Raw genomic sequence first — 17,881 nt, forward strand, 5'->3', positions numbered from 1 at the left:
CAGTTTCTGCTGTAGTTCTTTAGCCAGTTTGTGTGATGGTGTCCCTGGTAGTGATACTATGGGTCTGAGTGGGATGTCTGGTTTGTGCACTTTAGGGTAAAACGGATACCCGCGCAATTTCATCAATAGATGCCTAAGGGAAAGACAACGGAACGATGACTTGCCACAACCCAAAGGACTAGCCACACTACCATACATCAAGAGCATTTCTGAACTGACAGCCAGACTACTGCGACCACTAGGACTCATAACAGCACACAAACCAACAGCCACTCTCAGACAACAACTCACCAGAACGAAGGACCCGATAACCAGCATGAGCAAAACCAATGTAGTGTACAAAATCCCATGCAAGGATGGCACAAAACACTACATCGGACAAACAGGAAGACAGTTAACGATCCGTATACATGAACACCAACCAGCCACGAAACGACACGACCAGCTATCCTTAGTAGCCACACACGCAGATGACAAGCAACATGAATTCGACTGGGACAACACTATCATTATAGGGCAAGCCAAACAGAGAACAGCCAGGGAATTCCTAGAGGCACGGCACTCACCCACAGATTCAATCAATAAGCATATCGACCTGGACCCAATATACCGGCCACTGCAGCAGACAGCTGGAACTGACAACCGGAAGCGGCAGATACAAACCACTATAAATGCCGGAGGAAAGATCACAGAAGCACTTCACAGGAGGCTCCCAAGCACTGAGGATGTCAGCTAGACAGGAGACGAAACGTCTGCAACACAAATTCCCAGCTCGGCGAACAGAACCACAACAACGAGCTACAAATCTTCTCACAAACTTTGAATGGTATTGAATGTTGAACAATTCAAACAATCAGATATCTGATCTTACAATGTTGGGAAGGTTATTGAAGTAATACAAGATGGCTGCTCTGAGAAAAGTACCACCTGTAACAAGAACCTGGCTGCGCAATAATTCCCTTCCTTTATTTAAATAGCAAATTTTACCTCGGTATGTGCAAATTGAGAAAACTTAAGAGGTCAATGAGAAGCATATTTATCTAAAACTAGAAACATTATTGGGAGAAACACATTTTGCAAATTAGTTGTGGATGTTGAAATGAGATTCTTGTTAATGAACAGCTAGATGCCCACTAGCATGGATTATTTTACATTATCACCCTTTTTACAAGCTAGCATTGTATTTGGGACAGCGCGGTGGCTCAGTGGTTAGTACTGCTGCCGCACAGCACCAGGGGCCTGGGTTCGATTCCCACCTTGTGCGACTGTCTGTTTGGCGTTTGCACATTCTCCCTGTGTCTGAGTGAGTTTCCTCTGGGTGTTCTGGTTTCCTTCCACAATCCCAACATTGAAGGTTAGGTGAATTGGCTGTGCTAGATTGCCAATAGTGCTAGGTGCATTAGTCAGGGGTAAAGATAGGGTAGGTGAATGGGTCTGGGTCTGGGTGGGTTACTGTCTGGAAGGTTGGTGTGGACCTGTTGGGCCAAATCGTCTGTTTCCATACTGTAGGGATTCTAATCTAATTGTTTTATAATATACAGATTCTCATTGTACCATTCACTGGATAGAAACTAGATGCTGACATGAAAGTTGGAGTGGGTACTTGGTGACTTCAGGTCACTACTTGCTCCAATGGATACCCGGCACCAAAATCTCAACACTTCTTCCAGGGCACATCCCATATCCACATATTTTATATTTTCCTAAGCTCGGGCAGGGTTACTTATGTCTGTGCAAGACTGTGTGTGTCATTTCTTAAACAGGGTAGGAGAATGTGGTGACACGTTTTAAACTTTTAAATAGGTTTTGCCCTTTGCAGCTCCTGACCTCCCTCCTTTGCAGCTACTGAATTGACCCCTTCTGTTCACTGCTTTTTAAGATTCATTCGTAGGATGAGGGAGTTACTGGCTCCTGCCCATCCCCAATTGCCCAGAGGGCAGTTAAGAGCCAACCACTTTGCCTTGGGTGTGGAGTCACATGCAAGCCAGATGAAGTAGTTTCCTTCTTTAAAGGACATAGTGAACCAGATGGGTATTTCCCAACAATGGTCATCATTAGACTCTTAATTCATGTTTTAAAAAAAATTGCATTCACATTCCACCATCGGCTACAGTAGGATTTGAACCCAGTCCCCCAGAACTGTACCAAGGCTTCTGGATTAATAGTCCAGCAGTAGTACCACTAAGCCATCACTACCCCCCCCCATGATGGTAATTAGCCTTTCTCCCTTTCCTCTTTCTAACTGCTCATTTTCCCTCTGTTGCATCTTGGGAGCCATTCATCTCTCCAGCATTGGTAGCCATTGGCTTGTTCCCACTCACCTTTCTAGCCATGATCTTCTGATCTCACCCAACAGACACTGCTGCTACTCACCTTCTCCCTGCTCCTCCAATCACAGGCTGGTTCCTGCAGCAATCACTGTTGAGAAACAGCCTATGACTGAAGAGTAATTCCTTTCCAAATTTCTCACTCCTCAGATAGAAGCAACTCATTTCTGACTGCTGCCCCGAGACACACATTTGTTGGCCAATTTGTCCACTTTCAAGAGGACTTTTTGACAACTGTACTGGTACGTTTTGAGCATATTCTTTGGTGGCTTTGAACATTTGTGGGGCAAGTTGTCAACTCAAAATTAAGAAGTACATTGAATGGGTATTAATATTTCGACATTACTATTTTGTCTGAAAATTACACTCGTCATAAGTTCCTGAGTTCATTGTATTCAATTTTCTCCTTGCATACATCAATAAATCTATATAAATAAACTTTGAGACATCAACCTTGATAAACAATATTTTCGCTCATATGAAAGCAGAACATATTGCTTCTGAAATATTATACTTGGGTTTTTCCAAACATCTTATGATATTCTCAATATATTACTCAAAGTGAACAAGATTAATACTTAAAGAGTCAATATATATGAAAGCAAACTGAACAGATATGTAATCTGAATACTGAATTATCTGGATGTCATATTGTAAAAGAATGAAGTAAAAGATGCTTACAGTTTCTTTTTTGGAAAATTATTATCTTAACCATAATATTATAAAGGAAGACAGAATATTTTTGCTTAGACAATTAATTAAGCATAGACCATTATAGAGATGTTAAGATAATGTCGGACAAGAAATAAACTCAATAGTTAAGCTTACATGACTCAAAGACATCAGAGAATCCCTACAGTGTGGAAGCAGGCCATTTGGCCCATCAAGTCCACATTGATCCTCTGAAAAACATCCCACACAGACCTGCCCCCTTACCCTATCCCTTCCCATGGCTAATCCACCTAACCTACACATCTTTGGACTGTGAGAGGAAGGAGAAACAAATATGAGGATAATGTGCAAACTTCACACAGACAGTCATCCGAGGGTAGAATCGAACCCAGGTCCCGTGCAGCAGCAGTGCTCACCACTGAGCTACCATGCTGCCTAATAACAAAATGTGTGAACACTAAGAACAAACTCACAACTAGTATCAGAGCTTCAAATAAACTGCACTTTTCAAACAGATGAGAAAATGTTAAATGTACAATGTCCGTAAGCTGGAAAACTGGATGGTATACTGTGCAATTCACAACAAAAATCCATTGGTCAAGGGTGCAGGTCATGACATTACTAAATATATGGCTAATGGTTATAATAGTATATCGTAGGGATTGGATGTGAAGATGACTTCAAAATATCACTGACTATAAAAGATTTTGAATAATTTCCTCACTGATTCTTATATTAATTTGTTACTCCTATTGGTGAGGTGAAAAATATAAAGCTCTTAATTCACTTAAGGGAGGTAATTCTGCTGGTCATGAGAAAAGTAAACTATAAAGTTGATGTATTCTCCATGACAATTTTTCTACCATTCAGAGTTCACTTAGCAACCAACTGGCACTGTGCTTTCTCCCTTTGATTTGGCATTCTTGTGAATTGTTCTGATGAGTGCAAAACAAGCTACTTTGACAAAATGTCATGATTTGGAGGTGCTGGTGTTGGACCAGGGTGTACAAAGCTAAAAATCACACAACACCAGGTTATAGTCCAACGGGTTTATTTGGAAGCACTAGCTTTCAGAGTGCTGCTTCTTCATCAGGTGACAACCACCTAATGAAGGATTAGCGCTCCAAAAGCTAATGGTTTCAAATAAACCTGCTGGACTATAATCTGGTGTTGTGTGATTTTTAACTTTGACAAAATGTTTTTAAGCAATATTCAATTCTGTGCTGCCAAATTAATATTTATAGAAACAATAATTGCTTTAAAAGATTATCTTAAATATTATTAATTGTCTTACTGATGTATGTAATTTCTCATTGTCATGTGTAGTTTTATCAATTTCGGTAAAAACTTTAAATGTTGTACCAGTTCATAAAAAAGATGCAACTTTAACTTATAACGAGCACCCAGTTTCCACACTGCTGACTTTTTCAAAACATCTCAGAATAAATTATTTATAATAGACTATAGCTGAAAACTTATAAGGCTGTGAGGAACTGGGCGATGCTGAGATTTGTAGCAGAATTACCAAGTCTATTGAGACTTATCTCGACATCCAGATCAACTCATTCTATCTCTTATGCATTTGCCAAGCAGCGTGGTGAGATTCCCACTGGGCAGCAACGAGTTACCAATTAAGAGGATTATAGCTTGTTAAACACTTTATTAATGTCACAACTTGCCTCATTAATATTCAGCTATCTGTCTTATTAAGCACGCTGAACAGCCTGGAGAGTGAGAATTCTCAATGTGGAAGACAAAGCGGGTGACTCCAGCTCGCTGCTTGCTATGAAGGACCTCCACACACACCAGGCATTATCATTTTATGATGTGCTCCTTCAGAACTGGCCACACACACCCCACATCGACAGGCTTTGGCATTTGACGTGTCCCAGCCCCTAAAACTCCCCGTGGCACTCCTCCAATCCGCTTAAAACATAGAACGTTACAGCGCAGTTACAGGCCCTTCGGCCCTTGATGTTGTGCTGACCTGTGGAACCAATCTGAAGCCTATCTAACCTACACTATTCCATTTTAATCCATATGGTTATCCAATGACCATTTAAATGCCCTTAACCTGGGAGAGATGACTACTGTTGCAGACAGGGTGTTCCATGCCCCTACTACTCTCTGACTAAAGAAATTACCCCTGACATCTGTCCTATATCTATCACCCCTCAATTTAAAGCTATGTCCCCTTGAGCTAGTAATCACCATCCGAGGAAAAAAGCTCTCACTGTCCACCCTATCTAACCCTCTGATTATCTTATATGTCTCAATTAAGCCACCTCTCAACCTTCATCTCTCTAATGAAAACAGCCTCAAGTCCCTCAGCCTTTCCTCATATGACCTACCCTCCATACCAGTCAACATCCTAATAAATCTCCTTTGAACCGTTTCCAAAGCATCCACCTCCTTCCTATAATGCAGTGACCAGAAATCTACGCAAGACTCCAACTGCGGCCGCTCTAGAGTTTTGCACAGCTGCAACATGACCTCATGGCTCCAAAACTCAATTTTCAGGGATCTATGTACATGAACACTGAGATCTCTCATCTGCACTACCAAGAATCTTACCATTAGCCAAGGACACTTCTGCATGTAATGCTGCAGCTAGGACCCTATGTGCTCAGGGCTGAAAACGTGTTGCTGGAAAAGCGCAGCAGGTCAGGCAGCATCCAAGGAACAGGAGAATCGACGTTTCGGGCATCAGCCCTTCTTCAGGAATGAGGAAAGTGTGTCCCGCAGGCTAAGACAAAAGGTAGGGAGTTTTCCCTATGTGCTCAGGGCCATGCATCCAGCTCATGAGCAGGACCTGGCCAAATCTTTAGCCTGTTCACACACTGTCATAGTGTTCACTCACTCTGAGTCTATCTGAATGGCTCATAGTATCCCTGTCTTGCACTGCCTTTGCCTTGCCTTTTTGTGCTTTCATCCTCAGCCAATGATACCAGCCTCACAACACTGCTATATTACCTGGACACATTGTGCTCACACAAAGGCAGGATGTTTATCATGGCTGTGACAAGTCCTTAGAGAAGTCAAGTTATGGGAGGTGTCCTTCAGTCAGGGGTCCTGGTACAGTAAGTCAAGGGCGGCCTCCGATTCCAGTCCAGGGGCTTGGATGTGGTCAGTCAGTTGAGATGGTCAGATTCAGGACATTGTCGATATAAGGGGTGAGGAGTTCAATGTCAGCAGTACATTACCTGTCTTGGCTCTTTCTGCCCTATTGTGGGATGCTTTCTTCCCAGAATGAAGGGGTGTATAAATGTGGGTGGCCCAGCCATTATTTTTGGTGCAAATGGGGAGTTGTTCTGGGCGAGTGAGGAGGTTGAGCAGAAGGCATGAAAGGCTAGTGGTGCTGGGGGCAACCTTGGGCCATGGTCTGCTGACATGGTCTCCTCTGCTGAACATGGGCGAGCAGGAAGCCCAGCCTGTGAACCAACCTGCCCAATAGGACCTCCAGATCCCTGTCCACAAACAACCCCTGCCTGCCATATCTGGGCAAAATGTCAAGAACAATGCAGGTCAGCTCTGGATTGACAGCTCTTTTAAATATGGTGTTGTCTCCAGGGTCAATGTTGGGATATCTTGGCAGTGGTAAGTTGCTCCTCGAAGGGTACGCAGGAAGATGTGGTTAGAATTGAACGTGTGGGGATAGAATTGGATGCGTAGGATGCAATTGGGGCGGGGCAGGTAGTTATGGAGGTGAGTTTTGTTAGATGGGGCAAGAAATTTCCCTACGGCTCATGTTGAAAAATCTTTCCAAAAATTCAACACCAAACACAATCCAAAAAAGTAAGAAACAGTCCTATATTTATTTCTGTCATGTCAAAACCTGTCGAGCACTTATCAGCACAGCTTCAGACGGCATCATATCACTGATTTAATGCAGGCTGATATTTGTGATGGAATATCAGTCTCCCTAGCACAAGGTGACCATGGAGTATGCGTTTTCATGAATCTCAGCAAAGCTTTTGATACGGTGGATCATTCCATTCAATTTTCTAATTTTCAATATTACAGGGTTAGAGGAACTGCTCTTTCATGGTTCCATGGTTATAATACAGATAGAAATTAAGCCATTTACATATTTTGATTCAACTTGTTCTGATATATTGAATATTAAACATAGAGTACCACAGCATCCTATTCTTGGATCTTTACAATTTCTCATGTGCATTATTGTTATATTAAATGCTTTTTCTGTGTATGCTACTCTCTTCATCTGCTGATGATACCAAATATTCTATTCATATTCCAGTATATAGCAACTTTCTTTCATTTCAGCTATGAAGTACTACATTTATCCGCTGTGATTTGTCATTGCAGGTCATCTCAAAATTTCTAAAAGACTAATTGGCTCTAAATCTAATAAAAATGCAACTGAATGATTTTCAATTTGAAATTAAGTCAGATAGGGTTGGCATAGAAAAATACAACATTCCTGTATTTGTTGAGATTGTGAATTTCTTGAGATTGTGAATTTTAAATTGCAGTGAACATAAACCAGAAGTTTTGCAAAATCTTTCTTTTGCAAAGGCATAGTGTAAAGTAAGCTATCTTTTCTGGTCAAATATATTAACTATTTATGCTGTAAGTTCACAACGTATTTAAGTCCTCTCCCACGGATAACCAGCTGTGTGATGTCTCACAAAAGGCTTGTCAATATATCTGAAGGAGACATGCTCATGATATTGTCACTACATTATAGCAAGATCTCAGCTTTCATCTTACCTCACATCACTTGAAGCATGACACTCTACTGGAAGCATACTTGTCTGTTGTACTCAAATAGCTCACTATTAACCCTGGCATGTATGATGCCTGAAGATACAATGTTTGCCCACAATAGCATAGATATAATAGTTGTCTAATAAAAACCAAAATAACTGCAGATGCTGTAAATCAAAAACAGAAGTTGCTGGAAAACCTCAGCAGGTGAGGCAATATTTATAAAGAGAAAGCAAAGTTGTCATTTCAGGTTCAGCGGCTCTTCCTCAGAACTGATGGTGCTAGGACAATGACCATTTGGATCTTCTGCATGTGGATGCTAGAGGGATGATAGGTAACTACATTCGTACCTATCATCCCATCAGCATTCGCATCCAGAAGATAATCAACCGCCAATTCCACCATCTCCAGGGACATGCCACCATCGGACACAAATTCCCCTCCCCTCCCTCGTCAGCCTTCTGCAGGAGCTGTTCATTCCAATACAGTCTGGCCCACTCCTTCTTCACTCTCAACATTCCCCCACAGCCCCATGACACCTTCCCCTGCAACCACTGAAGGTGTAACACTCGTCTGTTCACATCCTCTCTCCTCAGAATCCAAAGGCTGAAACACACCTTCCGGGTGAAGCAGCACTTTACCTACACTTCTCACAATCTCGTCTACTGCATTCTCTGCTTACAATGCTGCCCCCTCTACACTGGGGAAGCAAAGCATAGACTAGCTGACCATTTCACAGAACATCTCCACAAAAAAGACCCTGAGCTTCCAGTTCCCTGCCATTTTAATACACCACCCTGTCCCCTGGTCAACATCTCTGTCTCAGGTTTGCTGCAGTGCTCCAGTGAAGCTCAGTACAAGCTGGGAGAACAGCACCTCATTTTCCACTTGGGGACTCTGCAGCCCTCCAGACTCAATAACAAATTAAATAATTTTAGAGCCTGAACTCCCCCATATCCTAGCCCATATCCTACCGCACACAGCAGGCCTTGTTATCACATAACAGGAAGTGAGAACTGCAGATGCTGGAGCTCAGAGTCGAGAGTGTGGTGCTGGAAAAGCAAAGCATAGCAGGTCAGGCAGCATCCGAGGAGCAGGAGAATCGACGTTCCCTGATGAAGGGCTTATGCCTGAAATGTCGATTCTCCTGCTCCTCGGATGCTGCCTGACATGGTGTGCTTTTCCAGCACTAAACTCTTGTTATCACATAGTCTGAATTACACACTACCTACTGTTAGCAACTAGCAGTCGCCATTAACAGCTGTTCAACCTCCCAGCCTGATTGTTATTGACTCCTTTATCTGTCCAACTGTTCTACTCTCTGTTTAGGCTCTATTACTGCCTATCATTTTCTCCTTACCCCCTCACCCCTCACCTGTCTTCTGCATATGAACTGATATTTTCGTAGCTAACATCAGTTATAGGGAAGTGTCACTGAATCTGAAACGCTAACTTTGATTTCTCTACATAGATGCTATGAGGCCTGCTGAGCTTTTCCAGCAACTTCTATAATAAAGGTCTGTTGGGTTCTTCAATATATGATATCCACGTGCAGTTTCTTATGTCATGGGAAATAACTTGAGCGCCGCCACTTCAGGTAAAACTTACTGTTGGAAGCAAGCTCAACATTTTAACATTGTGTAACAAAGGGTAGAATTTTATAGCAATCCCTGATGTGTATCAGGAGGCAGTTACATTGTTTTTATTCATTCACAGGATGAGGGCGTCACTGGTTAGGCCAGCATTTATTGTCCAGGGGGTAGTTAATAGTCAACCACATTGCTGTGGGGCTGGAATCACAAGTAGGCCAGACGGATAGCAGACTTCCTTTCCCAAAAGGACATTAGCAAACTAGATGGGGTTTTCTGACAATTGACTTATAGTATTCCTAACTCCAGATATTTATTGAATTCAAAATCCACTATTTGCCATGGTAGGATTTGAACCCCAGTCCCCAGGATGTTCTCTGGGTTTCCAGAATAACAATCCAGCATTCATACCATTCGGCCATTGACTGCCTGACAATCTGATGCAGGTCTCCTGTGTTTGGTTGTACTTGATTGCACGCTGGCCAACCAATTAATAAAATGAAGTGGATGGCCCCGATGCACAGACATTGGAAGTGACAGTCCTGCAGTAGATCGGACATGGGGTCTGGTGCTGGTGTTACGCCAGCACTCACTCTAAAGGACCATTTCAACTGAATGCTCCTGTGGAACAGAGAGGAGCTGGTGAGTGAAGTTTAACATGGTTTTGATTAAAATGTTGCAATCTGCCATGAATATTTCATGCAGGACCAATGTAGACAATTTAAATTAGGACTGAAAGTTCATTACAGGGCAGGTGTTGCAAAGTATTCACAAGATCGTTCCACTATTTACCAACTTGCATTTGGAGCCCGATTATATCCTCAGATTCTAATCTACATAATTAAGAGGAAATCTCTGGCTGCAGTTGGCAGGCCTTAGCGAATCCTGCTGAGGTCTGTGTAACAGTTGGGATTGACAGTGTCTTGGTGGCCTTTTTGTATTCTCACGAGTGGTTAAAGGGCCTCAGTTTAACAACCCATTTGAGAGATATTGGTTCAGCCACTCGCCATTTGAATGAAGGGACCTCTGACTCAACCAATGTTGGCCAATGTCCTTTTGGAAACCATGAAAAGTGCTCCGTTTGAACAGCACAGGATGGGTTCCAGTGAGCACGTCACTTCAACTCTGCCTGCACTGATCACAGACAAAGTGGTGGATCTGCCAAGGTGAAGTGAAATGACGAAGACTCCAGCAGTTTTACATCAATGGCCCTTGATGTATCTATGTCTGCACGGGAACAGGTATGTCACTTGCTGCAGGCCTGCAGGATGTTTTTGGTTATTCATGAAACATGGGCATCACTAGCTAGTTCAGCATTGACTGCCCATTCCTAATTGCCCTGGATGGCAGGAGTGGCATCGGGGTATAGAATTGACTGAAGATACCACTAGGAGCCCTCCAAAGTTACTATCATTCATTGAACCGCAGGATCCCTCGGGGTGAAACGAGGCAGATGCACTCAAATGCCTGCCTTGCTACTGATCCTTAGCAAATATCTCTGAACCAGAAAGTGCAGAGCAATGGATTCCATTGTTGCCAATTTATGCTGCTTATTGATCACCATACTGCTAAAAGGCAGTGTCTAGACATGGTGAAAAATGTGTTGCTGGAAAAGCGCAGCAGGTCAGGCAGCACCCAAGGAGCAGGAGAATCGACGTTTCGGGCATGAGCCCTTCTTCAGGACATGGTGAGCATGGTGACTGTATCAAAGATGTGTTGATGTCTCACATGGAGGGGAGTGGGGGGGTGAGGGTTGGGGAACTGGATTGTTGAGAGCGGCAGGGGGGGGAACACTCCTCAATAGTTGATTCTGCAGAATACAACATCAATGGATACAATCAGTAGCATTGCCCATAACTCTGAAAATATCCAGTTCAGAGTCACAGTGCAATCTTTACATTGCTGGCTTCTACTGACATTCCACTAGCACAAGGAATGTGGGTGACCCAGGGTTTAAAGTTGGTTAACTTGGTTGTTAGCTTCAAATAACATCTTCTTACCATCGTAACCCCCTTGGGATTCTATTTACCTTTCCCACAACACCCTGCCCACATTCCCAAACATGTAGTCACTAGTTGATTAGATTAGATTAGGTTCCCTACAATGCGGAATCTAATCGGCCTTCGGCCCAACAAGTCCACACCGACCCTCCAAAGAGTAACCCACCCAGACCCGTTTCCCTCTGACTAATGCGCCCAACAATATGGGCAATGTAGCATGGCCAATTCACCTGATTTGCGCATCTTTGGACTGTATGAGGAAACCAGAGCGCCCAGAGGAAATCCACGCAGACAGAAGGAGATTGTGCAAACTCCAGACAGACAGTCGCCCAAGGTGGAAGTTGAACCCGGGTCCCTAGTGCTGTGAGGCAGCAGTTCTAACCACTGAGCCAACATGCCACCCTAGTTGATGGTCAGGGTATAGATTGTCCAACTGGACAGCAAGTTGTAGGAGCTCCTCAGAAACTGCGGAAGTAGAACAGAGGAACTGAATGAAATGATACAGCTAAGCGCTTGCTTTTCTTTTAATACGCTCATTATGAATTTCAAGATCACATGTTAATATGTCAAGACAATGACACAGTTGCAACTCCTTGAGTTTAAGGAGAGGTTAACATAACAGGGAAGGACATAACTTTTTAAGATCATGTAAGTTCCCCCTAGACAAGTGGAATGAATCTTGTAGCCTGTTTTAAACTTCATACTCAGTCACTTCAAAGTGAACCCCAGCTCCTACCTGCATGCTGAGTGATGAATAACAGAGTCACCATTTTCTGTTTCAGGTGAGGTATTGCCTGCCTCTGTCTCCTGCTCTCTGTATCTCAGATAGCCAGAGATGATCTCAAAGTGAACTGCCGTCTGTGTGTGATATTCGTGAATTAGTAAGGAAGTCTATAATCTGATATTAAAAATGACCCCATCCACCCTCTTTCCCATGGCAACATGAAACACTCTAGGCTTGCATCTAAATAGAATTGCTTAAATTAGCTATCTTGATCCAAATTTATTTTCATATTAAAAATAAATGGATAATTTTTTTTAGCACTGCTGTTTATCATCATCTTTCTGGGACTTTGAGAGGCTCACGATCTATTCATTATATACTGCTGCGACTCTCTAAGTATTGACAGCATGCACTTTCATCTCAGCAAATAATACAAGTGCCCCTTTGATCTCTAACAATCAAAACACCTAGGCTTACTGTCAGGCAGATTGTGCATAAGTCAGACAACTCCTTACATTTTTCCCAAATTTAGAACAACAGTCTTAAAAGACAATAATCTTATCATTGTAACTGGGTATGAACAGGGGAGCTGGTGAGACTTAGATGGGAGGAAGTTACAACTCGGTGAAAGTGAGGACTGCAGATGCTGGAGATCAGAGTCAAGAGTGTGGTGCTGGAAAAGCACAGCCAGTCAGGCAGCATCTGAGGAGCAGGAACATTGATGTTTCGGGCAAAAGCCCTTCATCAGAAATGAGGCTGGGAGCCTCAGGGGTGGAGAGATAAATGGGATGAGGGTGGTGAGGTTGGGGCAAGGTAGCTGAGAGTGCAATGGGTGGATGGAAGTGGGGAGTAATGGTGATAGGTCAGAGGGGAAGGTGGAGTGGATAGGTGGGAAGGGAGATTGGCAGGCAGGACAGGTCATTGGGACGGTGCTCAGATGGAAGGTTGGAACTGGGGTAAGGTGGGGGGAGGAGAAATGAGGGAACTGGTGAAGTCCACATTGATGCCTTGGAAGTTACAACTGTTGATTTAACTGTGCTACTTAAGAGTTTCACACCAAAGCAGACAAACTCGCCTACACACTAATCATTTCTAATACAGTTCATTTTTTAAATTTAAATATCCCAGTGCTGTGCTTTGGTATTCTTTATGCCATTTTTATCATGTCACCATCTCCATTAGCTTCTGCTCAAACATAATTCTTCTTTTTGCTCGCATGAATGATCAAAGAATACATTGACAAAGAAAACAGTAACGCTTTAATTTCTACTGAAAACAAAAAAGGTATTTTTGTAAATAGGTCGTTATCTTTCAAGAGTTCTATTGTAATATGGGTTAGATAGCTTATTAATTACACACTGCAACAATGTGAACCTCATTAAAATGCAGGATGTGTGACAGTAGTTAGCTAACAAGGGATTGGTGATTGAAGTATACAGCAAAAGAAGAATGGGGAAGGCTAAATAGTGTTTCTCCATACAGATTTTTTTTCAGCAATCCTCCATAGTTTTTTTTTAAAATAGCATATGAACATTCCAGGCCAGGCTAACGTTTATTTACCATCCTTAATTGAGCTTGGGAAATATTTCATCTCAAGTGGTTATTTGAGTCAAAAACTATAATATCAGTTAAAATTAAGTCAGGTAAATGTTGTATAAATAGAAATACTGGAAAAAGTTAAAAATCACATAACACCAGGTTATAGTCCAACAGGTTTCTTTGCAAATTCTGGAAAGACCGTCTATTTCATGTTTTTTTAAAAGATTTCCTATCTTGGTCTCTACCCTAGCTTATCTGATGCTAAAACCCTTATATTGCTGTTTCCTATCTCTTCTGGACAGCCTTGACTTGCCAACATTGTAAACCTAAGCTCATTGGCTGCCAGTAACCAAAATACTGCGCAAAGTTCAATTCACCTCTTGGCCCTACATTTGCTGACCTGCTTTGGCTTTTGGTCTGACAACACAAATCCACATCCTTGGTCGTTTTCTTGACCTCTGTATCTCTGTAACCTCATCCATCAAATTGCACCTTATTGCATTGGTTTTGAGAAAACATTTTCTTTTGAGTTTTGGTATAAATTTATTTAAATGCTGTAAATGCAAATTCTGTCAGAACCATTAAATTTGCATAATATTTTAAAAGCTAACTGTTAAAGAAAAAGATTGCTTCTTGAATATTCCGGGACATAACAGTGGCAGTATGATGCAATTTCATTGCAGCTGATAATACCCACAGAAAAATAATTTCTTTTAAGGTGCCAATCCACCATTGTGAATAATACATTTTTAAATAAATAATTTTTTAAAGTGACCATTTCCTCACATTATATCAGGCGTAGTAGATGTTTCTTTGGAAATTAAGAGACAAAGTTAAGAAAATAAGACCAGACAATGTAGATGGAGAAGTAGGCTATTCAGCCCATCAAGTCTGCTTTGCAACTCAATGACATCTAGACTGATCAGATAATCCTCAACTTCACTTTTCCATCTTTTCCCCATAACCCTTGATTCAGTCACTGATATAAAAAAAGTTGCCTATCTCAGGGCAGCATGGTGGCTCAGTGGTTAGCACTGTTGCCTCACAGTGCCAGGGACCCAGGTTTGATTCCAGCCTCGGGTGACTGTCGGTGTGGAGTTTGCACATTCTCCCCGTGTCTGCGTGGTTTTCCTCCCAGTGCTCTGGTTTCCTCCCGCAATCTAAAGATGTGCAGGTCAGGTGAATTGGCCATGCTAAATTGCCCGTAGTGTTAGATGCATTAGTTAGAGTGAAATGGGTCTGGGTATACCACTGCCTTCTCAACCTCTCCCCTTGCCTGAGGTGTGGCATCTTTGAAGTTAAGCCACCACTGGTCATCTCTCTCTAGTGGGAGAGTGTAACAATGGTAACTTTATTAATAATGTTAATAAGACTTGGGAGGGTTGGCGTGGACTTGTTGGGCTGAAGGGCTTGTTTCTATTCTGTAGGGAATCTAATCAAATCAGCATTTAATATACCTAACTTTACAAACTTCTGATCCACTACTCTCTAAGAGAAGAAATTCCTGCTCATCCCTGTTTAAACTGAATGACTCCTTACTCTGAGATTATGCCCTCTTGTTCTGGATTCTCTCCCACATGGGTAAACAACCTCCCATCATCCAACCCCTCGGAATTGTTCATGGTATAATGAGATTGTCTTTCATTCTTCTAAACTCCAATGAGTACAGAATCAACCTACTCAACCTCTCATCAAAGGAAAATCCTTTTAAATCTGGGATCAAACTTGTGAACCTTCTTAATGCTATCTCTAATTATGTTCAGTTGGCTGACAGCTGGTTTGTGGGTGATACAACAGCATGGGTTCAATTCCTACAATGGCTGATGTTACCACTGCCTTCTCAATCTCTCCCCTTGCCTGAGGTGTGGCATCTTTGATGTTAAGCCACCACTGGTCATCTCTCTCTAGTGGGAGAGTGTAACAATGGTAACTTTATTAATAATGTTAATAAGACTTCCATATTTTTATACTCTATTCCCTTTGTATTATAGACCAACATTCCATTTGCCTTCCCTATTACTCGTTAAACATTTTTGCTAGCTTTTTGTGATTTAGGCAGCTTTCTGCAGTCTTTCTTAAGTTAAAAAAATATTCTGCTCTTCTATTCTTCCTGCCAAAGTGCATTACCTCTCAGTTTCCCACAATTTATTTCATCTGTCAAGTGTTTGCTCACTCACTTTATCGATTTATATTCCTCTGCACATTCTTTATGTTATCTCTACCCCTCATCTCCCTGCCTATTTTTGTGTCATCCACAAACTTGGCTATTGTATATTCACTTCCCCTCATCCACGTTGTTAATATATAATGTAAATTATTGTAATCCCAGCACTCATCTCTATGGCACTCAGCCAGTTACAGGTTTCCATCCTGAAAATGCCCCCTTTATCCTAACGCTCTATCTTCTATTACTTACCGTCAAGATGGATTACTTGACATCAAACTAGATACTGGAAAAAACAAAGGCAGGAACAACCCTGTCGATCCTGCAAGGTCTAACATCTGAGGCCAAATGCCAAAACTGGGAGAGCTGTCTCACAGACTAATCAAGCAACAGCCTGATATAGTCACATTCATGGAATCATACCGAACAGACAATGTCCCAGTAGGGATTACCTACCTTGGATATTTTCTATTCTCCCAGTAGGACAGAGCCAGCAGAGGTGGCAGCACAGTGATATGATGTCAGGCGGGATTTACCTTGGGAGTCCTCAACATTGAGTCCAGACTCCATGAAGTCTCATGGCTTCAGGTTAAACATGGACAAGGGAAACCCCCTGCTGATTATCAGCTACTGTTTTCCCTCAGCTGATGAATTAGTACTCCTCCATGTTGAACAACACTTGGAGGAAGCAATGAGGATGGCAAGGGTGGAAAATGTGCCCTGGGTGGGCGGTTTCAATGTCCACCATCAAGATTGGCTCGGCAGCAGCATTACTGATTCTAAAGGACATAGCTGGCAGGCTGGGTCTGCAGCAGGTGGTGAGTGAACCAACAAGAGGAAAAACCATACTTGTCCTTACCCTTACCAATCTGCTGGCTGTCAATGCACATGTCTATGACAGTGCTGGTAAGAGTAACCACCGTACAGTTCTTGTGCAGACTAAATTCCGTCTTCACATTGAGAATACCCTCCATCGTGTTATGTGGCATTATTGTTGTGCTAAATGAGACAGACTTTGAACAGATCTAGCAACTCCAGTCTGTGCACCCATAAGTTGATGTGGGCCATCAACAGCAGCAGAATTATGCTCCAGCACAATCTGTAACCTCATGGCCTGGCATTACCTCCAATCAACCATTACTTCAAACCAAGTTCAGTGGAGAGTGTAGGAGGACATGCCAAGAGTAGCATCAGGCACACCTAAAGGTGAGGTGTCAACCTGGCGAAGCTACCAATAGGACCACTTGCACAAGCATCAAACCCACAACCACTTCCATCTGGAAGCTATGTGGGTACATCATCACCTGCAATTTCCCCACCAAGCTATTCACCATGTTGACTGGAAATATATCGTTGTTCCTTCACTGTTCCTTCACTGTTGCTTGGTCGAAATCCTGGAATTCCCTCCCTAAGGGCTTTGTGAGTCAACCCACAGCACAGGGTCTGCAGTGGTTCAAGAAGGCAGCTCACCACCACCTTCTCAAGGGCAACTGGGGATGCCCAATAAACGTTGGTCCAGCCAGAGATGCTCACATCTCGTGGATGAAACAAAACATTGCCCAGTTTAAAGATGTCCCTTGCAGAGGCAATGAAGAGCAAAAGTATTTAATTATGTTCAATGCAGTGATCAAGGGGAAGTTCCCCTTTTCCCAAAGTGTTTGAATGCATGCTTTTCAAAACCTTTCTCAGATATGACCATACAGAGAGCAAAACTTTCCAAACTCACCCTCAGTATCGACAGCTGGTGTGAGAGTCATGCGTAAGACATCAGTGGGACTCACGACATTTGGAAAGCCACTATTTCATAGGTCAAAATTAACAAGCTGGCGACCCTGCCTTTACCAGAGCTCGGAGAATGCTCACCTGATAGGAGCAACTGTCACCTGAGACAAGGAAAGCTGAATTACATGTCTCAGAAATGTCGATGAAATTTGCTGCTGTTTCTCTGATTTGCCTAATTTAAGCAGATTAATGCCGACGTGACCTTTAGCGGCAAAACCAAAGCATTACATCTGATGGAGCTGAACAAATGGCCCACTCTTCTAGTTATAAGAAGAACTAGTTCAGCATACTGATTTCTTGTGTAAGGGTCAAGGCTGTTTTTAACCTAGCCTGCTCAATGTCAATGGGATGGG

The 17,881-nt window shown here is 42.6% G+C and overlaps 1 protein-coding gene across 1 annotated transcript in view; it reads right to left on the reverse strand.

Annotated features, from left to right (window-relative positions):
* The window catches only part of LOC140487256 (F-box only protein 2-like), a 170,730-nt gene extending 154,010 nt beyond the window's left edge, over window positions 1-16,720 (reverse strand). The window contains exon 1 of the mRNA XM_072586883.1: window positions 16,612-16,720. Within this exon, the coding sequence (XP_072442984.1) occupies window positions 16,612-16,720 (109 nt within the window). The remainder of the gene's footprint in view (window positions 1-16,611) is intronic.
* Between the last annotated feature and the right edge of the window lie 1,161 nt (window positions 16,721-17,881).

The sequence above is a fragment of the Chiloscyllium punctatum genome, chromosome 16, assembly GCF_047496795.1.
Source record: "Chiloscyllium punctatum isolate Juve2018m chromosome 16, sChiPun1.3, whole genome shotgun sequence".
Lineage (NCBI taxonomy): Eukaryota > Metazoa > Chordata > Chondrichthyes > Orectolobiformes > Hemiscylliidae > Chiloscyllium > Chiloscyllium punctatum.